The sequence below is a fragment of the Mesoplodon bidens genome (genome assembly GCF_964165515.1).
Source record: "Mesoplodon bidens genome assembly, chromosome: 14".
NCBI classification, from domain to species: Eukaryota; Metazoa; Chordata; class Mammalia; order Artiodactyla; family Ziphiidae; genus Mesoplodon; species Mesoplodon bidens.
Window position 1 is genome coordinate 88,055,985 of NC_138170.1, and position 22,623 is coordinate 88,078,607.

The following is a 22,623-nucleotide window of genomic DNA, read 5'->3' on the forward strand; positions in this document are numbered from 1 at the left end:
TAGGCGAGGCGGAGCAACTTGGCCGAGGCCTCCGGTCGTGGGCGCAGACCTGGGACTGGAACCCGGGGGCCCAACCTGAGCTCCGCACCCGGGGCAGCGCCGCGGCCCGACGCCCGGCAGGAGGTCCTCGCCCCGCCCCGGTCCTTGGGGAGGAGGGGGCGGGCGGGGAGGAGCCGCGCGCATGTGCACAGCTGGCGCCCCCCGCCCCCCGCGCGCAGCTGGGACGTGGGCCGTAGCCGGCGGCGGTGGACACGCCGGGCCCTCGCGGTCGGTCGCAGAGTCCGAGCGTCCCGCGCGCCGTGGGCCATGGCCGTGCGCGCCGCGCGCCCCGCGTGCCCCTGCTTGCTGGCGCTCGTGCTGTGCTCGTGCTGGGGGGCACTGGCCGCGGTCGCCTCCAAGCCGGGCAACGGGTGTCCGAGCCGCTGCCTGTGCTTCCGCACCACGGTGCGCTGCATGCATCTGCTGCTGGAGGCCGTGCCCGCCGTGGCGCCGCAGACCTCCATCCTGTGAGTCCGGCGGGGCGCGGGGGATCTGGGCGCGCGGGGCGGCCGGGGGCCGGAGGGAGGGTCGCGCGGCGGCGCCTTTGTCCTCCGTGGCCGGGCGGGGGGCGGACCTGAGCGCAGCGCGCGCCGCCTCCGGAGCCGCCTTTGTTCGGAGCTCGGCATCCCCGAGGGACGGGAAAGTTGTCGGCAGCCGCCGGGGAGAGCCCCCCGCCCTGCCCGGCCCGGTCCTGCTGGCTCCCCTCCTCCGCTCGCCTTCCTCCCCTCCCGCCCCTGTCCGGCCCCTCTTCTCCCGGGGCCCGGCCTCCCCCTCCCCCCGCTTCCTCTCCTCCCCCTTCCTTTCCCCTCCCCCTCTTCCCCCCCTCCTTCTACTCGGCGGTTCCCGCTCCCCGTTTTCCCCTCCTCCCCGAGCGCGGCACCCCTGTCCCGGCTCTGGGGGGCGGGGAGCGGCCCTCCCTGGCGCACCCTCCGTGACCTCACGTCTCCGCATCTGCCGGGGCGCCGAGAGCCTCCTGCCCGGGTTGTCCCGGGGCCCGTGGGGCGCACGGTTCTCTGGGGCTTTCTCTGCGCCGTGAGCCTGCCTGGCCGAGTTCCGGGAGGCGCCGCGGTGCGGGTCCCCGAGTTGCGGGGCAGCGCGGGCGGCCCGGGGGTGGATACGGTCGGGGTCCCAGCGGTTTTGCTCCCGGGGCACGTCCCCGCCCTCATCTCCAGCCGGGGCGCGCCCAGGTGGTGCCATCGGAGACCCGGCGCTCGGGTTGGCAGGACGCATCGCGCCCTCGCCGGCCGACCCCCGCCCTCCCTCGAGGATCCCGGCCCCGGATGCCGCCGAGTCGCTGCAGGCCTGTTTGGATGCGTCTCTGATTAGAAATTTTCAAAATCTGTAAAAGCAGCCTGCGTTTCAGGCGCTGACTGTATTCGCGTCCTGCAGCTGCCTCTCTGAATGCCAAAAATAGTTTCCACTTCTCTCGGCTGAGCCAGAGTACTTTGGCACCATGAAGAGCCTGCAAAAGTTGTAAAATTTTGAGTGGACTCTTCAGGAAGTGGGCGGTCAGGGTTCGTACTTTTAAAACAAAGTACACGGACAGCCCACTCTCCTAGTGGCCGCCGGCTCTACTGGCAGCTTCCTTGGGGTCCTCGGCCGGCCTCTCCTCGCAGCCTGGAAACCGCTCCTCCAAGAGGGACCGGCACGGGCTTCCTTCCCGTGTGGAGGGCCGGCCAGCCAGCCGAGGCGGGCCCGCAGGAGGGCATCAGGACCGTAACAGGCCAAGTGAGGGTGTCCTGGAGGCACTCATTTAATTCTTCAGCGAGTCAGTGGAAACAACCTGGACCCTGAAGCCACTTTTCACATCTGGCCAAAGTCTGATACTCGTACTGTGCTTTGCCCTCACATCTTAATGGCTTTTTAAAAAGAACAATATTTTAAAATGTGGTTGTTGTAGAACAGAAATGGAGCCACCAGCCTCCTGCGGGTGGTGAGATTCTCCACAGAACCTCATAGGCTTTTGTAAAACAGCTGAGGGTAGGAAGGGAAAGTGACATAATAAATAGGTAACCCTGGCAAGATTTCCAGAAATCCTCCTTTTGACTTATGCTTTCGTGGGGTTTTATAGTTTTCAAAGATGTTTTGAAATGACCCGCGTGGTCTCGTTGATTCTGTGAGGGGGCAGCGTGTGCTAAGCTGACCAGATCCCTCACACAACCAAGCGGATTATCGCCGACACGCACACACACCCAGCTGACAGCCGCGTAGACACAGGCGCAGGCGGAGGAAGCTCCCATCGCCGCCAGCGTGGACCTGGGACAGAACTGAGTCCTGGGGGGAGGGGGTCCAGCTGGGCGCCCGGAGCTGGGGACACAGAGCGGGGCGGTGATGATGAGAGAGAGACCAGCTCGGGGGCACCACGTCGCCGCCTGTGGGCTCTGGGGTCCAGTGTGGCGCGTCCCTGGGGCACTGCTCGTTGGGGTGCTCAGGTCACAAGTTCCACTTGTGCAGAAACGTTCGGTGTGTTCACTTCCAGCGTTTCTCCCCGGTCTCTGCTCCCATGCATCTGCTGCTGTTTTCTATTTTTAAAAAATGATTTGGTGGCAATTGGGGACTTAAGAGATGTGAGGGTAAGCGAGGACCCTGGCCCCAGACTTAACTGGGCCGTCCAGCCATCACTTCATCCCTTTGCTTTCGGGACCCTCCCCTCTCCCACCTCCCCTCGGCGCCCCCAGAAAGACTGAATGGGAATCACTGGGCACATCAGACTTGTCTCCTGCTCGGGGTGTTTCAGGGTGTGTCCCGGTGGGGCCCGAGAGTGGACTGGTTTGCCTCGTGGTTGGGCTTCAGAAATGATGGTCCGAGAGTGTCCTGTGATTCCGGTTTGACCCTGGAAAGTAGAAAGTGGTGCTCTAGCCGCCCTAGGATCTGGAGTCCTCGGGCTCTGGTGCTGCAGCTGGTCCCTTCACCAGCGGGTGTGGTACTCAGTTCAGCTCAGCTTTTGTAGAAACACTTGTTTAGTTTTTTGAGTATTTTACTCTGCTCAGCACTACAGGAGACGTTTGTCACGGTGATGATGAAACAGCTAGCGCTAAACCTAAGCAGTGTGCCGGCCTTACTTGGCCCGCTTCCCGTCCTCCCCTCCGCCGGGACCTCTGGGGACAACACGTTCTACACCTCCTGCCTCATGAGTCCTGGCGAGCCCTCCGCGCCCCACCCCCGACCCCGTCCTTCTCGTCTATGCGGTCGTGGGGTTGCCTCCTTAAAGCTGGCTCCCACCCCATGGTCCAGGCCACTCCAAAGCCGCCGTCCATGTGACAGGAAGCCCTGGCGTTGGAGGGTGCCCGGGGCTGGGGGCTGGTGAGAGCCCCTCCCGTGGGCTCGTGGTCAGCCTGCCAGGCAGCTGTCCCCACATCCCTCGACGTCTGCTGACGCGTGTGTTTGGGCCTGGGCCAGCTTCCGGTTCCCGCCCCTCGGGGTCCTGGGTCCACTGGGATGCTGGGGAGGGAGGCCCTGCAGCCCTGTGATGAGGGCGACTGGCCATCCAGGTGTGCCTGGCCGAGGGGGGCTGCAGGAGGCCAGCCCTGGGCGCCAGCGCCTCTGGTGGTCTGGGCGAGTGACCGCCCGTCTTTGGGGTCATATACCCATACTCGGAGAAGGTCCTGGTGCTCCCTGGGGACTAGCCCCCCGAGGCACAGCGTCTCCCCTTACCAGCCTCCACTGGAGCTCCTGGAAGCTGGCCGACCGGAGGATCCAACTTCCCACCGCTCCCCTGTGCGCCCAGGTGAGGTCTCTGGCCTACAGGTGGCCGGAGGGAGGGAGCGTTCCCGGTCCAGGAGGTGGGCAGGCTGTCAGCTGCACGTTCACGTCCCCTCCCCTGTCTTCCTGGGGTTCAGGGAGTTCCCTCTCCAGCCACCCGTCCTGCGGGGTCGCGTTCAGCCCCCGGGGAGGGCTGACCTCTCCTCCCCTGGGTGAGGCTTCACAAGGTCAGCAAAGCAGCCTCTGGCTGTCGGTCTCTGCAGGACACCCGTGCAGGCCACGACAACAGGCTTTAAGCTGAAGCCTGTGGCTTACCTGAAGCAGATTTCTGCTTTTAGACTCCCTGTTGGGATGAAGTCAAAGTCTTCATTCTCACAGCTCAGAGGGACATTTTTTCAAGTATCTGAATGTTGGTAATTTATTTTTCCAAAATGGTGGTGGCTACTCTGCCGCGTCCCGAGCCCACAGCTTTAAGAACGCCCAGCGTGCTGTGTGCAGAGAGGAGACCTCGGTGACCCGAGGAAGCTTCCAGAGGCCACCTGGGATGCTGTGTGTGACGTCAGCCATCAGGGAGTGGTCCTGGGTCCGTGCTCAGTTTGGACACAGCTTTACATTTGAAAACATGCCTTTGGAAGTTGCATCTGGAAAAACTTCCTTGGAAACTGCAGCCGGGCACCTAGAAAGCTCCCCCTCCTCTGTGTCATTAGCAAGTCAAGGAAATCGTTGTAAAAAGAAAGCACATCGGGCCCTGTGAATCCGGGGGTAGCTCCGGCTTCGTCCAGGGTGTGGACACCGCAGCCTGGACGCGGTCTCCTCCCCTCTGTGCGTCCCCGGCCGCCTCCTCAGTCCTATGACTCAGCTTCCCTGCCTGGTGACGCCCGGCAGCTGTCGTCGGCTTCCCTTCCGATGGCCTAAGTGCAGGAGATGAGTCTCGGTCACAAGCACGAGTTCTGGGAATCGTGTGAACAGACCCACTGTCTGTCCCCAGCACACCCTGGGCGGCGGGCGGTCATGCCCATCAGGCCTGGGCCTGGCGGCTCCTGGAGCTAAGGACAGGACCTGCCCTGCCGGAGGACGCGTGGCCTGGAAGCGGGGGAGGGCTCCTTGCCTGGGGGAAGGCGGGCATTTTATTAGAAGAGGTGGCAGGAGGGCAGGCTGGACAGAGGTGTCCACTGCACCCATGACAGGTGCCACGGTCAGGTGTCAACAGAACAGCGACAGAATCCCAGTCTCTGGATCTGGGCCTGTCATCCGTTTGACGAGTGGGTGAGCGCTGGAAGGTCCGTGCGCCTGTGCTGCTGGTTCCCGCTGGCTGAGTCGGAGGTTCTGTCTTGTTGGCTGGAGATGCCCGCCTCTTTCCTGGGCACTTGCCAACAGGAAGAAGCTGGAGTAGGTGCCGTGGTGAGGGGATGGGGGCCTCGGGGTCCCGGCCGAGCTCTGAGGGCAACGCCCAGGGCTAGAGTTGGGCCCGGCCTCCCGTCTCCCTCCACCGTGTGCGCTGGCGGGGCGCTGACGGCCTTCAGTGCCCGAGACGTCAGGTCTCTCAACTTAGCATCCGGGTTTAAGGAGCATTTGAATTGTGAGTTTCATGTGCTTTTGGGGGTACACAAGAAAATGCAGTTTGTTTACAAATACAGTTTTGGGTGAATTCAATTTAAACGCAGTTAAACATCACTGAATTTGATGCTTAAGTAGTTTATGTGGACGTTTCGTGTGTTACTATATGTCTCTGCTGGCCGGTAGGTCCCTGGGGTCGGCCTTGGACTTGAACTAGTAACTACGTGTCTCATGTAGCACCTGCACAAAACTCAGCCCACGTGTGTCAGTGGGTGAGGGAATGCTTTTTGGTGTTTAAAATAACATCATCGATAACTTAGGATCTTTCTAAATTGGTAAGTCCAGTGGTTCATGTTTTCTTTATCTTGAAGTTAATTTTGAAAAATAGAAATCACACATGTTCCTCTCCTGGTCCCTTGGTTTCTCTTCAGATGCTACCAGTCCACAGAAAACTTAGGCAAATCCCGGGATAGCTCAGTCCAACGATGACTCATGTGACTGAATCAAAACTGGCAAAAAGTTTAAGTAAGAATGTGTTAGTTGTTTCAGGACTTAATTCTCAGCTCCCCTTTTCTTGGCTCGGATACAGGGTCAGTTATCCCTGCTAATTTGATCAGTTTCTTTTTTCTGGACACTGTTGCCTTTCTCTCCGAGGGTACACAGACTGTAGAGAACTTGCCCTGCAGACCCTCGGTGGGCAGTGACCTGACACTGTGTCCCCAGGGCTCTCCTTGGCCTTGTCTGGTTTCCTTCAGCCTCCTTTGAAGGGTGGTTTGTTCAGAGCTGGGTGCTCACCGGACGACCAGCTCATTGAGCAGAGGGATGATGCCTGCCGGCGTCTGGATGCCCAGCCCCAGGGGAGCTCGGGGCGGGCGGCTGGGTGGGTACAGGCTGCTGCCACCCAGCCCGTGGAGCTCAGAGGCCCACGAGCAGCCCACAGGCTCGTCCCCTCCTGTTCTACGGTCAGGTCCGCGGTGGAAGCTTAACCAGTGATGATTCCCTTTTCCGACCTCTGTCTGGATGAATTTTCACCGAGGAAAATAAAAAGCCTCGTGGGGATTCCGCTGACAGGACAGCAGGAGTTCGTGTTCGCGGTGCGCGCCTGGGGGACCATGCTGTGTCCAGTCTGTGCAGCCGTCGCCACAATCAGGATAATGAGTGTCCTCACCCGCGGGGTCCGCGCCCCTGGCAGCCCCTCCTCCCGAGTTCTGCCTCACTGGGCAGGAAGGACTGCGTCTGTGTTCACCGGGGGCGCTGGGCTTTGTTCTTTCCTGGAATGTCTTTGTCTGCTTTGCGTATTCAGGGTAGACCTTGCCTCCCAGAGGGGGTGTGAGGCGCTGTCTGCTCTCCAGTGCTTGGGGACCGCAGGGGGCACGCGGCTTAGTGCTGCTTAGAGGTCTGCTCCGGCTTCCCAGGGAAGCCCCCCGGGCTGGGCTGGGCGTCCTAGGAGGGTTGTAAACTGTGATCTCAAACTCTTCAGTAATCACAGGGCTGTTGGGGACAGTTTCTTCCTGAGTGAGCCCTGGGAGCTGGGAGCTCGGCCACGTCGCACGATCCAGGGACAGCCATCCATCGTGAAGTTCCCCATTATCCTCCTAACGTCTGAAGATCTGTAGGGATGTCAGTTCTCTTGCTCCTGATGTCAGAAAGGCGTGTCTTCTCTCTCGTTTTTTCCTAATCAGTCTGCCTAGAGGTTTTTCCATTGTATTGAACTTTGCAGAAACCCAGCTTTCGGATGCATTGATTTTTCTCTTTGGTTTTTCCTTTCTCTGTTTTGCTGATCTCTGCTCTGATCTTTATTGGCCTCACATGCATGGCTCCGCTGAGCGCTTGACGCTCCAGGGTCCCTGGTGTCCTCTCTCTGTCCCTGGAGCTCCAGCCGTCCTGTCTGCGTCCTGTGGGTTCTCTCTGTCCCTTGGGCAGCAACCTGGGGCGGTTCTGTGCTCACCTCCTTCGTTTTCACTCCCTCGGGGATCTTGTCCATTGCTGACCCATGCACAGTATCTTGAAAACAGTTGTTTCATGTATTTTGTCAGCTTTTTGGTTGTTTCAGACAGGGGAGGAAGTCTGGCCCCTGTCATCCCATCTTTTTTGTAACTTTGTAAAACCTTCATTAAATTCTTCTGCAACTTTATAACAGTGTGGCTTATAAAGAAAGTAACAAATAGAATAATGCTTTCACATGCCCCAAGTCCTGATTTAAAAAAACTAAAAATTGTCCAACCCGCTGTTCTCCATTTGCCTTTGGAAGGCTGTTGTATCGGGCAGGGGAGTTCAACTGCAGCTGCATAATAAATGGTCGCAGGGTCTCGGCGGATTAAAACAGTGTAAGTTCCTACTTCCCTCACACGGAATCCAGGGCAGATGTCCTTGCTGGGCAGCTGTCCCTGGAGGCTCTGCTCTCAGCCCGGGGCCTGCAGACCCCGGCCAGCAGGGCAGTGGCCTGGGTGCTGGGCTGATCTGTGCGGGACGTGCCGCGCCCTTCACCCACCTGTGGCTGCGGCTGCTTCTGACGCCAAAGGCAGAGCTGGGTAGTTGTGACCTGACTGTACATTTCCTCTCTGGCCCTTTAAGGTAACGGCGCTCTACCAGTGACCTGGGGACCCAGGCTCTGTCCACCCTGTAGCTCTGCTGTCCTGGTCCCTGGCCCTCCAGGCTGTCAGGGAAGCGGAGGGGGGAGTGAGCGAGAGGAGGGTCCAGGGCTTCGACTGCCCCGCGGGGACACGTCACTTGTGCTCACATTGCCTGGGGGGCACCGGTCCCCTGTCCCCACCTGGTGCCTGGCGGGCTCTGGCACGTTGTTTAGGGCCTTCCCAGGAAGGGAAACTGCTTTGGGAGTGTCGGACGTGCTGGACGGGCGGTGCCTGGCTGCCGTGCTGCCTTCACTGTGTCCTTTCCAGGCGCTGCTGTGGCATGTGGGCACCTCTGGCCCTTCATGTGCAGGACAGAGAGGGCTGCGAGGTGTCGGCCCTGCTTCCCGTGTCCTGTGCCGTGTGGTGGCTCCCTGCTCCAGCCCCCCGTTAGTTTAGGTCCCACTGTGGGCTGTAACAGGGGCCATCATGGGTAAATAGAGGTTAAAAACTAGAATCTCCTTCTTCTAACAAGAATTTTGTTCATTCCTCCTCAACAGAGAGCTGCCCCGTGTAATTATGGCAGGTGTTGAACAGCCTGTGGTGGTAACCCGTAGATCACAGCCGGATTTCTTAGAAGCCAAACGCTTGACTCAGGATTTTCTGCCAGGACGAGGCATATTTGGATTTACGCTGTTTTTTTGGAAATTTGCAGGCTGCCTTCTCTCAGGCCCTGCAGGGGTGGTCATCGTGGGTGGAGTTTGGCTGGAGGTACAGCCTTTCCGCCCTGGGCCGGGGGTTAGCGGGGCAGGGGGGAGCAGCATCTCCCCAGCAGCTGCAAGCAGGAGGTTGTGGAACCTGCCCCTCACCCACTCCAGTGCCCTGTCCTGTTTACTCTTCTTTTACAACATATTTTTAAATATTTTTATGCAAGCTGTACATGTTCATGGTAGAAAAATGTGAAAATACAAATAAAAACACCATAATAAATGACTCACATTCCTCTTATTAGGGGAAACTGTTAGCCTGCCAGGCTTTCCCTCAGGTACACAAACAGTCATGTGAGCGCACATGGACGTGGAATCACTGCGGTGTCTGCATGTCTTTCTGTGTCCGCCGCTCTATCTGTCCATCAGCCATCTACGTCTGCTGTGTTCTGTGCATCATCTACCATCTGTGCATCTATGGACCTATCTCTCTATCTCTGTGTCTATGTGTTATCTCTCTGTATCTACCCACCTCCCTACCTACCCGTCTACCTGTTTCCAGACATTGGGAGGGAACGTGTCCTGCTCTCTATGCCCTCTGCATGCTATGAAGCCTGCCCACCCACAGTAGCCATGTATGTGTCTGCAGTGATTAGAGGTCTGCACCATCATTGTTGGTGGCCACATAGTATTTATTTTTGGGGATTGCCAACTTTGCTGAATCAAATTCTCATCATGGGTCATTTCTTTGCTTCCACTTTTCTGCTACTGTAAACCATACCTCTGAATGCCTTTGTGTACATTTCTGGGATTATTCGCCTTGATTACGTGTCTGTAATCTGCAGGCTTGCTCTGCACCAGGGACGGGTCTGTGCTTTGTGGACTTTTCCTGTTCCGTGTTCTTCCTGGACATTGTCCGTGTTTTCCCGAGGACAGCTGTCCCTCCTTCGCTCAGCATTGTTTGCCCACCTGCCGCAGAACTAACTCACCCACGCCAGGCCGAGGCGCCTGCCCACAGCGGGAGGTGGCTTGCGGGACGCGGAGCGCACGGCCCCGAGGGCGCCTCTCACACCTGACCATGGAGACATGGCACGCACACCTGTGCGCCCTCACTCGGTAGCCGCACTTTGATGGTGGTCCCGGGGTTTCTCTCTGGAGGCTTTGATGCCAGTACATCCTGAGGACTGTGCCAGCTCCTGTGTGGGCCCTTCCCCAGGCTGCAGCGCAGCCTGGCTTCTGTTGGGTTCCGGCCACCCCGTCTGTGGCCAGTTTCCTGTGTGGTCTCTGCCCTGTGGTTGGATGTCCCCGCTGGGCCCTGAGATCTGAGGCGGGAGGGGCTGGGAGAGCCCCAGCTCAGCACCATCTCTGTCACCGGAGGCGAAGTTTAAGGTTGATTCTCGTTATTCGCAGGGTTGTGTTCTACACAGTCTCTGCGAATTCTGAGTTAGTGACCCGGGACCCTTGCTTCCAAGAGACACCGGGTGAGGGTCCAGCCCGGCGCAGGCCACAGCGTTGCTGTCATCCATCGATTGATGCGCAGCCCGGTTTTGTGAGCTTCTGTTTACAGATGCCTTACTTAACGTCTGTTGTTGCTTCATCAACGTGGAGCTCAGGGCAGCACAGACTCATGCCTGGAGGAAGCTGATCCCACACACACGTGTTTTCCCCATGACCGTACAGCCCGTCGCCACCACACTTGGGGCGACTTTAAACAGCAGAGTCACCGACAAAGGCACAAAAAATGAGAACAACATGGCACCAAATAGACCCTGAGAAGGACACTAATCCACATCATCGTCATCTCTGTGCCCGTCCTCCATGGTGACAGAGACGCCACAAGGATCGACTCTGGGATCACAGGTAGACTTCAGCAAGTGGGAAAATTCTCAAATCTGGAATCTGTGAACGATGGGGCGGGACAGCGTCCTCCTGTTTTCCAGGTGGAGATGCTGTGACCTCAGGGCGTGGGGACTCGGGAGGGGCCTTGTCGCGCTGCCTGCCCCGCAAAGTCCCCCCTCGCTCACCCCAGACCTTCCTCGGGGTGGGGTCTCGGGGTTTACGTGGTTGGTTAAGAGCAGGGCAGTTCCCTCCAGAGTAGCAGGACACTTCTAACCTTTAGCAGTCTCCACCTAATCTTCTCTGGGGAGAAAGTATCTTGCCTTTGAGGTTCTATCAAGTTCAAAGTCGTTAATTATTATTTGCGACATACCAGGAGGAACCTCCTCCCTGGAGACACTGCAGGCCAGGTGCCGGGCGTGGAAATGGACAAGGCTGCCTTGGGTTTGGCCAAGCTGTGGTCTCCTGGGCAGGGAGAAGGAGCCAGTAAGAGCCACGGTGTTAATGACGGAGGCTGACCTTGTGGGCGATGCCCGTCCCACTGAGGGGGAAGGAGAGCTCGTCCAGCCAGGCTGCATGCAGCTCTGGGTGTGGTCGGCCCCGGCCAGGGCGCTGGTTCCCAGCTTTCCCGATGTGCACCCCTGGGCAGGGTTCTTGCCCCTTGAAGCCTCGGTTTCCCACCTGCAGGGGCGTCCTGGGCATGAGGAAGGGGATGCACGTGTAACTCCTGACACAGCCTGCCTGGTCGAGGCTCTGCTGGGGAAGCTATTGTTATCGTCACATCTGGGTCTATTGACGCTGCGGACGTGAACCAGAGGAGTCCAGAGGAGGGAAGACAGGCAGCGGGAGAGAACTAGGACGCCGGGGCTCCTTTAACTGAAGCAGATACTCGCGATGCAAACAGGAAATACCACCAGGCTAGTTTTCAGCGCATATTAGATAGGCGTTCTCTCTCCCAGGCCAAACCCAAGTGTTTAAGAAGCATCTAAGCTCCCCTTGTGATGCAGCACCCAGAAGGTGCCTTTCACGGGACCCAGGAAACGCTCCGTAATTGTGAGTTCCTGCCTTTCCCAGCTTTTCTAAAATGCCATTCCTGCCAGATCTAATGTTAATTATTTGCTAAGAATTAAGGACATGAATGGAAATTCAGAGTAAAGATGGGAAGATTTTGCCCCTGCAATGTTTGGATTGATATGTTCCCTTTCTGTGGGGAAAAGTGAGGCCAGCACAGCCCTCAGGCAGGAGATTTCTTTACTCAGAAACAAATGAGATTGCAGACAAATGCGAGAGAGGGAGCCGTTCACCCGAGGAATGCGGGCTGCACTCATCTGCAGCGCTGGTTAAATTTATGCTTCTTTTCCTGGTCACAGCTTCCTTTAGGGGAAGAGCCTAGATTAAACTTGTCACTTCCTGGAGTGAAACAATATTTCTAAAAATCCATAACCAGCTAAGCAGCACTTTAACTTTTAAAAATAGCAATTAAAGTGGATGCAGTTAGTCATCGTTGTTACTTATTCAGACATGTGGGATGTTTGTATTGGCATGGCAACGGGTGGCCAGATATTAATCCTGAGCATTTGTTTTCTTGTGCATGTTATTTTGATGTGTGATTTTCTTAGGTCAATGCCTGTGTCACCCCTTCCATCCACTCACCCACGCATCTCTCCACCCATCCATCCATCCATCTGCCGTTCCACTCATCCATCCATCCATCTGCCCTTCCATCTGTCCATCCATCCGTCCATCTGTCTGTCCGTCCATCCATCCATCTGCCTTTCCATCTGTCCATCCATTCATCCATTCATGCATCTATCCTTCCATAACCACCTATGCCTTCATCCATTCATCCATCCATCCATCTGCCCGTCTGTGTGTCCCTCCCCTCCCCACCCCCATTCTGGTGTCCTTGGTAAGTGTCAGGCACTGATGCTGAGATGCGTAGACCCCACTGCCATGAGGCAGAGTCTGTGGTGTAGGCTGTGCGCCTCTATCCTGACACAGACCTGTCCCCAGTCCGTCCCACCCCCGTGGTTCAGGGGTGGGGTTGGAAGCCCAGCAAGGGGAGGGGGGTGGTTATAGAAAGGAGGTCGCCTGGGAAGAACTTTCTTAGACCCAAGCCTCTTTCCTCCTAAACTCAGAACGCACTGGCTTTAAAATCCAACTTCCTCGTTATTTTCCCTAGTCTTAGAGAGAAGCCTTCTTCTCATTTTTCTGTGGTTTCTCAGAGTTCCGTGTCTAGCAGCCTTTCTCAGCTGGGTTGTGAGAGAAGGAAACCCAACAGAAAATGATTGGAGTGATTATTTTCTCAGTTCTTTCAAGGATCCTGCTGGACTAGTACCTGGGTGCTGGAGATAACCCAGTGCATTACATCTGGTGGGCGCTGCATTAAGGCTTCTCGATTTCTCACTGGAGAAGGACTGTGAGACCATAAGAAGTCTGGACATCAGGGCACAGGGAGAGGACTGCTGCGCCAGCATCCCTGCCAAGGAGAGGCCGGTGAGGCGGGTCAGGCTGGCAACGTGGGATCCCCTTAATGAAAGTGAAGAGGAAATTTCAGGAGGGACCACCTCGGCTAAGGTCTACCTTTACTCCCTTCACAAGGTTCCCTTTCGTGTCCCCTCCCCTCAGAACCTTTCCTGAGGGTTCACCTCTGACGCATCCATTTTAAGTTCCTTGGGGTTTATTATTTGCCCCCCACTTCTTTTGTCCTGGTTGATGAAACGATATGACTTACGCCCTAGAAATGTGTTCTCATTCAGTAATTAACTTGGCTTGCATGTCCCGTCTTCCTAAAAACTCAAGATCTGTGTATGTAGGAAGCCTCCTAGGTTAGATGCTCCCGGAGCGTCTTAGTGAAGGGTAACTATTTGGTATCAGTATTTGTTGATTCTGTTTTTGATCCATTTCCTCCGTGATGGTAACTACAACGCAGTCTGATTTGAGGCTGTTAGAAAAGCAACAGGCAAAAATCATTCTGTTTGCTAGAGCCTGAAATCTACTTCCTGGGCTTGGTTTCTGCTGGGTTCTGTGACTGTCCGCTTGCCAGGTGGCTAAGTCTTGGAAGAGCGCCCAGTGGGATAACATGATTTATCCGTTTATTTTGCTGAACTCAAAGAGTAAGCTCTGTCTGTCTCTGTAAGAACAAACTCAGCCCGTTCAATTGTGTAAATTATAATATTTGTTGTAACAAGTAGGGTACATCTCAGTACGCCTGGGTGTCTGTGATGGTTAGTTTTATGTGTCAACTTGGCTGGGACACAGTGCCCAGATATTTGGTCAGACGTTATTCCAGAGGTTTCTGTGGAGGTGTTTTCAGAGGAGATGAACACTGAAGTCAGTAGGTGTGCAGGTGGCAGGTGGCCCTCCACAGCGCAGGTGGGCCTCCTCCCATCAGGGGAAGGACTTAGGACAAGAAAAGCAGGACGGCCCTGGGGTCAGATGGCGGCCCTTCCCTGGGGATCCATCCTGCAGGCTCACCTGCACATTGTGGACCTGCCAGCCTCCACAATAAGTCTTTCCTTAACAGAAACCAATCTCAGTCTCTCTCTGTACATGCACGCGCGCACACACGCACACGCACACGCACACGCACATACACGTCCTGTTGGTTCTGTTTCTCCAGGGAACCCTGACTGATGCCGGTCCATGTCGCGTGTCACGTGACCCTGGTTCTCTCAGCCATAGCTGGTTGGATCAGGTGGACACCAGATCAAAGACAGTCAGTCCACGTGCTGGCCGGTTACTTGTGCTCAGGCTTAGCTCAGACAGATGTCTCTCTGGGGAACAGGAACTAGAAAATACTGAGGGAATAAAGAGCCAGCAGTGGAGCTGAGGCTGGCAGGCTGTGCTGGGAGGTCCAGGGCAGCCATAAAAGCCCGTTTGAGGCTCCGAGCTCCAAGGAAGCCGAGAGGGCAGAGGTGGGGCCGGGGGGGAGGCTGGAGCGCGGACACCTGGACACCTGGACACCTGGACGCCCGTGAAGGCACCTCTGGCCCGGGAGAGAGACTCTCAGAGAAGGGCCAGTGGGTGTGGCGCCTCTGTTCCTGTTCGAGGCTGCAAGTTGTTGAATGAATTTTTATTGCTTGAGCCCAAAACTTGATTACTTTGTTTAAAATTACAGTTAACAAGGACAGGAAAAAACCCACCTTTTAGTTATGTGCTATTATATAAGCGTGATTTAGATTTTCATTTCGTTCATTTAAGATTTTTTAACACAGTAAGGAAAATACTTTCTATCCTGCATCCCGTAACCCTTGGGCATAGAAACTTTGTCTCTTCCCAGGGCGTCTGTGGACCTACTTCTGTATCACTGATCCCCTGACCCTCCACGAGGAGGACACCTGTGTGCCTCTGAGCACCCTGCCCCTCCCTCCACCTGTCCCATCTGCTTCTCCGTCTGTGAGCTTTCCTCTGTGCCCAGATCACGTGGGTGATCCAGGGGTGGTGTCAGCGGGTCCCTGTGTGCCGCTCCCTGCTCACCCCGAGGTGGCCATCTTCCAGGCACATGGTCTCCGTCCTGCCTCACTGGGCATCTGGTTTCCAGGTGAGGCCACAGCACGGCTGTGGGCTGATGTCTGTGCCCGGCAGGTGGCAGGTCAGGGACGGAGCCAGGACCGGGCGGCAGGTGGCAGCTGTGGACATGCTGGGCCGCCGGTGCCCGTCCTTTTAGTCTGACCAGCCCTGCAGGGCGCGGGGTCGGGGCCAGTGCGCGTGGATGGTGCCTTGAGCGCGTGCGGAGCCAGGGAGAGACCAGGCCCTTCAGCAGGTGCTTTGGCCTCTCTTCTGGTGGTTCCTGATCTGCCCGTCCAGCCGGGCTGCTGTTCTAATTCTGTGATTCCTTCTGCATGAGACTCCGCTGTAAACAGGACTTGCCCACATCAGCAGTTTCACCGTCAGGTAAATGAGGCGCGTCTCCGGAGCTGGCCCGTGGAGTCTTCCCCGTGGGGTACAGCATCCCTTCTTCTTGCTGCTGTGGTTACCCGTCAGGAAAGCCACTGGGACTGGTTGCATCCACTTGCCGCGGCTCAAAGTGTTTGTGCTGATCCGGGGGCATCGGACCTGGGAACGCACTGTGGACTCCACGCTGGGTAGAGACCTGCTGGGGGATGGGCAGTGGGAGGGAAGTCTCACACGGCCGGGTTTCTAGACACGGACTTGGGATGGCTTTGGCGCCCCAGATATAGATGCTGTGCTGAAATCACACAGGTCTTTCCAGCCGCACCTGCATCGTCACCAGGTGGAAACTGGGGCTTGCTGGGTGCTGCTCTGATGTCTTCAGGTCACACTGATGGGGGCTGGTGGGACTGTGCCTGGGGAAGGGCGGTCTCGGGGACACGCCTTTGGGGCAGAGGATGAGGCCCCGGGCCCCCCTGTGGGCTGCCCAGGTGGGCTGTGTGGTTTCAAGCCAGTTAACTGCCTTCTCTGAACCTCTCCTCTGAGTGTGAGATGAAGGCTCACCACGCACGCCAGCGGGAGGTGGCCCGTCCCTTTCCAGGGCTGCCGCGCACTCGGCCCACCTGTGACCTGTGCCGCCCCCCGCCCGCTGCCGCTGCTCTGGTCCTGTCCCCGGCCCATTGCCTGCTTCGCTGGTCTCAGTTCATGTGGTCCTCGCAGGAGAGGCAGGGACATCATCCCCTTACCCTGCAGATGAGCAAACCGAGGAAGGATCAGAGACGTCAAGGCATTTGTCCAGGATTGCACAGCCAGGGAAGAGCAGAGCAGGGATTTGAATCTGGACCTGCCTGGTGCCCAACTAGGAAACTGATCCACCTATGCAGAGCAGCTCTCGGGACGCCCTGGCCTGGAGGAGGTGTGTCTGTGGACACACATGGGCACACATGCACAGATTGCTCCCGTGTCCCACGTGAGACCTGGACGGAAGGCTTTCGGGGCCCCTTGGATGGGCGCAAGGCTCACGGTGGCCGCTCAGGGTGAGACCAGGGCCCAGGCCCGTGCCTTCACCCCTGCACCCCCTCGGGCTTCCACAGGCTGGAGCGCGAAGCCGGGCTCGGCGGAGACCCCGAGACCCCTTGCGGGGGACAGGGGAGCTGCGGTGTTGCAGAGACCCCGCCCACGCTGTGCCGTGTTCCTCCGGCGCGGAGACGCGCCCACCTGCTCCTGGTCTCCGGCAGAAGCGGGCGCTCCGTTCCCCACGCCGGGGCTGGTTCTGCTGGTGTGTGCGCTGCTCCCTGGGCTGTTGCTCACTAGGAGGGCGTCAGGCCACTGTGTTTTCACTGACGCGCCGCGCTGGACAGAACGGATTTCACGCTCGTCCAGGCTGCTCTTTCGGCTCCTCGTTCGCTTGAGAGACAGAGGGGGGCTTTTTCCCCTAATTGCACTGCTGTCTTCGGCTTTGCCCCCTGCACGGGGGCTTCCTGGGGTGCAGTGAAAGGGCCTTGGGAGAGAGGTCTTTGGCACACAGTTATGGCCATTTTTTGGTCTGGAAAGCAAGAAAAACACTGATTTCATTTTTTAAACAGCCATGGGAGAAGTTTGGGCATTTTCCCCAGAGGACACAGCCTGCAGTGCGTGAACCAGTAGATACATTTTGTTCATTTGTGAGGCGGTGCGGGGGCAGGGGGGAAGGCTTTACCTTTGCACGTGGCCCGGAACGATGCTCCTGACGAGGAGGCCCAGGAACAGTCAATCTTCTGGGACGGTGGGCAGACACCTGCCACCGCACCCTTGTCCAGACGCGGGGCCGAGGCCGGGAGCAGCCAGCGCCTGCTTTTGCTATCCTTTGAACTCTGCGTCTTACATTTTTAAAGAGTTGAAGGCAGAAGAGTAGTGCTTCCTGATGTCTTTTGAGTTTCAAACCTCAGTGCGTGGTCACAGCTGTGCATGATCAGAGCAGGTCCCTGGCTTTGGCACCGCCTGCGGCTGCGTAGCCGTGACAACGGAGTGGAGGGGTTGCCATGGAGACCGCGTGGGCCGAATCCCACCCTCTTTCTGCCCGGCCTTTTAGGGGACTGGGGGCACTGCCTGGGCCCACGTGGCTGGTCTCGGAGCACAGCCAGGTGCGCCTTCCTCTGGGACCTTCCCCGGTTCTGGGAGGGGAGGGATGGGATCTGGGCTGGAGTTGGGCCGCTCGAGTGCTCCCTGGGGGCCCGGCGATGGTGACACCAAGGAGATTCTTAACAAATGACCCAGCGGTCCGAGTGCAGTGGCAAGGCGATGAACCGGATGGTCCTCAAATGAGCAGCCTCCTCCCTTCTGACTCCTGGTGGGCTGGAGAGGTTGCAGGGGCAGTGCATCTCTTGAACGCTTTTAGCTGAGGGCTGTCCCCAGAGCACCGCCCCCCCAGCACTGACCTGCCCTCAGTTGTCAGCAGCAGTGATGCAGTGATGTTTTCAGGGTGACGGACACGTTGGCTGTCCCGTGGTCTGTGCGGGCCATCAGGTGGAAACCAGGGTCCTCTCCGAGGTGGGAGCTCACTTCTCACTCCCAGTTGCCAAAACACTCTAAGCTCTTCCTCGCTTCTCTTTTTAGCTGTACGAAACCTAAAACCAAAACCGGAGTAAACGCTTTTCCATGTGTGCTTCCTTTGGATGAATCAATACCTTGGTTTATTTCCCAAAGTCCATTTTCTTTTGAAGTAGTTTTCTGTCCTGGGCTTTGAACCATTCAGTGTTTTAAAAATTCTCTATCAGGAGAAAACAATGGCTTATTTTTGCCTTCCCGTTTTCTCTTTATTCATACACATGACTCAGTGAAGCAGACTTTACCGAGTTGATCAGAAGGTTGTGGAAGAGTTGACCTAACCCAGGTCCTGCCTTCAGGACGCTGAGCTGGGGCGGCGGGTTGAGGGCCCAGCAGAGTTTGGACGCTGCTGTCCCTTGGAGGGCGTCCCCCGCCCCGTGTGAAGGGCTGCCGACCGACGAGCCGTGTTTTAGTCCCCCCTCCCCAGGAGTGGGAGGCGGCCGCGCAGGAGGACCCGCTGGCCCGGAGACGGCGGCAGCTCAGGGCCCGTCGCAGGTCCGTCCGTCAGCAGCACTGAGGGAGCCCCTCCAAGCTGGTTCCATGCTCTGGAGCCAAGAGATGGGCCCCTGGTTCCACGTGCTTACATCCTGGAAGGGGAGACGACAGAAAAATGAAACACTTAGCAAAGTGTGTCGCAAGCACCCACGTCCCTCCGCTGTCCGTGTGGCCTTTTTCTGGGATCTGAGGTTCTGGAGGAAGAGCAGACGCAGCAGGAAACTCAGAGCTGCTCCTGGAGAATTAAGGACTCGCCCCTTGGTCTCCCCCGGCACCCCCGGTGCCCAGGGGCCTGCACGTTACCCACCTCCTGGGAGGGCTCCAGAGGGAAGTCCTCTAGGTGATGGTCAGCAGAGACCCCGACGCCCGCTCCCCTCGATGGGAGCGCCAGCCCTCGGGGGCGGGGGGCACGATTCCGCCGGGGCCCCTCTCCCTGCGCCCCGAGGCTCCTGTGTGGGGGAGGGCCCGCCTGTTCTCTGGTGCCCTGGACGTCATCCGAAGAAGCCAGGCTCGGAGTGCCGTCTGCACAGCTGATCGCACAAGGGCCGCTCTGTCACCGATAAATCCAGGCGCTTTCCTGGCAACTGGGCTTTGCTGCCATATCGGACGACATAATGTTTTCTGTGTTTTACAGAAGTCCACAGCACACTGGGAGGAAAAAGCAGACCCGGAAACCTGGCCTTTTGCCACAGTGGCGGGTCAACCGCTGACCTCTGTGACTCTTCTGAGCTCGTCCCTTCAGGTCACCTGTGGGTCACCTCGTGCCACAGCAAGAAGGACGAGGGGCAGAACCTGTACTTTCTGGTCCCTGACGGCTCCACTCCTGAAAGTGAAGCGGTTTTTAATAGGTGTGGGGCTGAAGGTTGTGTCCTGGGGCCTCACAGGCAGCCAGGACGCGTGGTCACCCTGGGTCCTCGGGAGGGATGGGCTGTCACATTGTTGCAGTGGACGCTGGACCATCCGGTGTCCAAGAGCGCCCTGCACATGCAGAGACGGAGTGTCCAGGCCCTGGGTCCCGCTGGAGCAGGGCTGTCCCTCTGGGATGGGTGCAAGTGCGGGTTCTGTCACTGTCCCTCGTCCAGAATACCTGGCCCCGTGTGGCCTCTCCCCAACCTCTGACCAGGACCCACGTGCTGTTCACCATCAGACGCTGCTTTTTCCTTTGCTGACCTACATTTCTGTTCTTGGTTTTTTGTTTTGTTTTTTAATTAATTAATTATATTTATTTGGCTGCATCGGGTCTTAGTTGTGGCGTGCGGGCTTCTCTCTAGCTGTGGCACACGGGCTCAGTAGTTGTGGCGCACGGGCTTAGTTGCCACGCGGCACGTGGGATCTTAGTTCCCCGATCATGGATCGAACCCGCGTCCCCTGCATTGGAAGGTGGATTTTTAACTGCTGGACCACCAGGGAAGTCCCTGTTTTAATTTCAGTAATTTGAGTGAAGGAGGAGAGTGTGTGCCTATGACACCTGTAGGTGACACACTCCTGGGAGGATTAGTGAGTCCTTGATACAAATCAGGGTCCAGGGAGGCCTCGGAGGCCGGAAGGATGCACTTGGATGGACAGGATGAAGTTCTATAACTGCTTGCCCGAATCACACGCTGAAGTCTGCCATTGTGTACAGGGAGGGGGGAGCACCCACACAGAGCCAGTCACGAGACCTGTGCTCGGGAGGTACACCTACGTGCCCAGTGTTTGTGAGGACCCTTGTGAGAAGCTTTGCCTGTGTCTTAGCATCGGTAAAGCTTCACTTCTCCCGGGCTGTGTGCCGAGGGCTCTTTGGAGCTGATGATCTTGTGCTTGATCAGGCTGTCTCTGCACTGGCGGCTGGGATACTCTGAGCCAGACCTGCATCCCGCCGCCAGCATCTGCTTCTCCATTTGTCCTGTTTCCTTGCCCCCTCATTCCTTTAGCTATTTCTTCTATTGTTTTATGGGTACTTTTTCATGCTGCTCAAATTTTTTGTGAAAGGAGGAAGAGATGAAAACCAATAAAAATACATGTATCATAGTGTATCAACATTCTGTGATTTCTAGCCGTGACCCCTGTTTTTTCAAAGCTACTCAGTAAATACTGAATTGAGTTAAATTATATATATACACACACATATATATTTTTTTAAATTTATTTTATTTATTTATTTATTTTGGCTGAGTTGGGTCTTCGTTGCTGCGCGCGGGCTTTCTCTAGTTGTGGCGAGCGGGGGCTACTCTTCGTTGTGGTGCGCGGGCTTCTCACTGTGGTGGCTTCTCTTGTTGTGGAGCATGGACTTCACTAGTTGCGGCATGCAGGCTCAGTAGTTGTGGCTCGCGGGCTCTAGAGCGCAGGCTCAGTAGTTGTGGCGCACGGGCTTAGTTGCTCTGTGGCACGTGGGATCTTCCCGGACCAGGGCTCGAACCTGTGTCCCCTGCATTGGCAGGTGGATTCTTAACCACTGAGCCACCAGGGAAGCCCTGAGTTAAATTATATTTTAAAAATCAGCAGCTTCAGTACTAGATTTTGGGGGGAGACTGAAAGTGAATCCTGTGGCTGTGCCATGCACGTGGTTGAACCCAACTCTGCAGTGAAGCGGGTGATGCCAGAAACGCCTGACCCATCACTTTCCTACCTGGAGACACAGCTCCCATCGAGGGGGTGATGTTCAGGCTCTCTCTCCTTCCCGGGGCCCGGGGGTCAAAAACAAGGGCATTGGTTCCTGAGCCTGCACGTCCCTTGGAGGAGAGAAGCAGTGACCTTGGGGAGACCACCCTTTTAGGGGGAGCGGTGGGCGAGTATTAGGGTGACCGGAGGTGGCATTACCCATTCTTCAAGCCTGCTCCCTGCAGACACTGCTCTGGGGTCGCCCGGAAGGAGGGGCGTCGGGCCTTGCCTTCCTAGCATAGCTGGCGGGAATAGGCAGGGTGAGGTCCGGTCCCACTGACATCTGCGCTGCTCAGACCCGGCCTGGGAGACCCCATGCTCGGGCGCCGTGTTTATGACGGACGCACCCGAGTCAGCCCTTAGGGATGTGGTTGGCGAGGGCTCCAAGTGCCTAGGCAGGTGGAGGTGAGCATGGGAAGCGTGATGCGTGTGCCTGCCGCTGGGCCCTCAGGACTGTCACCGGACCGCCTGCTGTCACTTTACTCCTCCAGGCCCCTCCCTCAGCGGTGGCCACGCCTCTCCGCCTGGACCTCCCTCCCCCACCCCCCCACCGTCGACTCTGTCTCTCCCTGCCACTGTGCACAGCCTGCCCTTAACCTTCTCCTTCTCGCGGGCTGCCCCAGCCCCTGGGCTCGTGGGCTCCTGCCCGCCTTGTCTGGACGGTGCAGTCGCCCTTGGGCTGCTTTGTGCCCCGTCTCCAGCCTCCTGGAGCCTTCGCCGCTCAGCCTCCTGCTGGGAGCAGAGGATGAAAGGCAGTGCCCGGGCCTGGTTCCCACAGGTCACCCGCTCCCGTGCGACGCCGGGCAGATTCTGAGGCTGGGCTCCCACAGTGCGTGGCGTGTGGGGACCACGTGTGTTTATGGAAGTGATGGGCACCTAGCAAGCTCAGAGATGTCAGGTGTCATGACGCCTCTTTATCCTTCGGCCCAGCCACTCCTTTCTAGGAATCGATTCTGTGAATACCTCAGCGACAGTGTGAATCGATGGGTCCAGAGAGCCAGTCCCGGGCACTGCCCATGACGGCTCGGAGCGGCCCTCCCAGGTGGCCCGAGCACAGGCCGCGGTCGCTGCCCGGAAGGAGGTGCGGGCGTGTCCACACAAGGCTGCGGGAGGCTCCGCAGTTTATCCCGGGACGAAAAGTGTGTTCACAGTGAGCTGCCTTTTGTGCAAGAAAAGGAGGGAAATAGACACACGTTCTATCTGCTTCGATTTTCCAAAGGAAACAGTGGAAGGGTGAGGTAGAGTCACCCCGAAGGGTGACCGGGGAGGAGGGGAAGCTGTGAGGGGGACAGGGATGTGGCCTCCAGACGCACCTCGTTGAACAGTTAATTACTTATTAGTGATAACACTTTGGAACCGTTTATGTGTTGCAGAAAATGGAAACGAAAGTTCAACCTGGCTATGATGCACTGTGTGGGCCACGTGGAGGTGCACGTGGCTGCCATGAAAGGCCCCTCACCCCGTGCTGGCAGTGGGCTGGGCACAGGTGCCCCTCTGCACGGTCCACTTAGAGGTCTGCAGGCTGCATCCCTGGTCGGGGGACCTGGGTCCTCCATGCAGGCTGCCCATGGGCCTGAAGCATTAGGAGGGGTGGACGG

General features: G+C 57.5%; 1 protein-coding gene across 2 annotated transcripts in view; it reads left to right on the forward strand.

The window, feature by feature from the left end:
• Positions 1-200: 200 nt before the first annotated feature.
• PXDN (peroxidasin) overlaps positions 201-22,623 on the forward strand; it is a 64,790-nt gene continuing 42,367 nt past the window's right edge. For both annotated transcript variants that reach the window (XM_081255096.1, XM_081255097.1), the window contains exon 1: positions 201-506. In XM_081255096.1, coding sequence (XP_081111222.1) covers positions 307-506 — 200 coding nt within the window. In that variant the 5' untranslated portion in view covers positions 201-306. The remainder of the gene's footprint in view (positions 507-22,623) is intronic.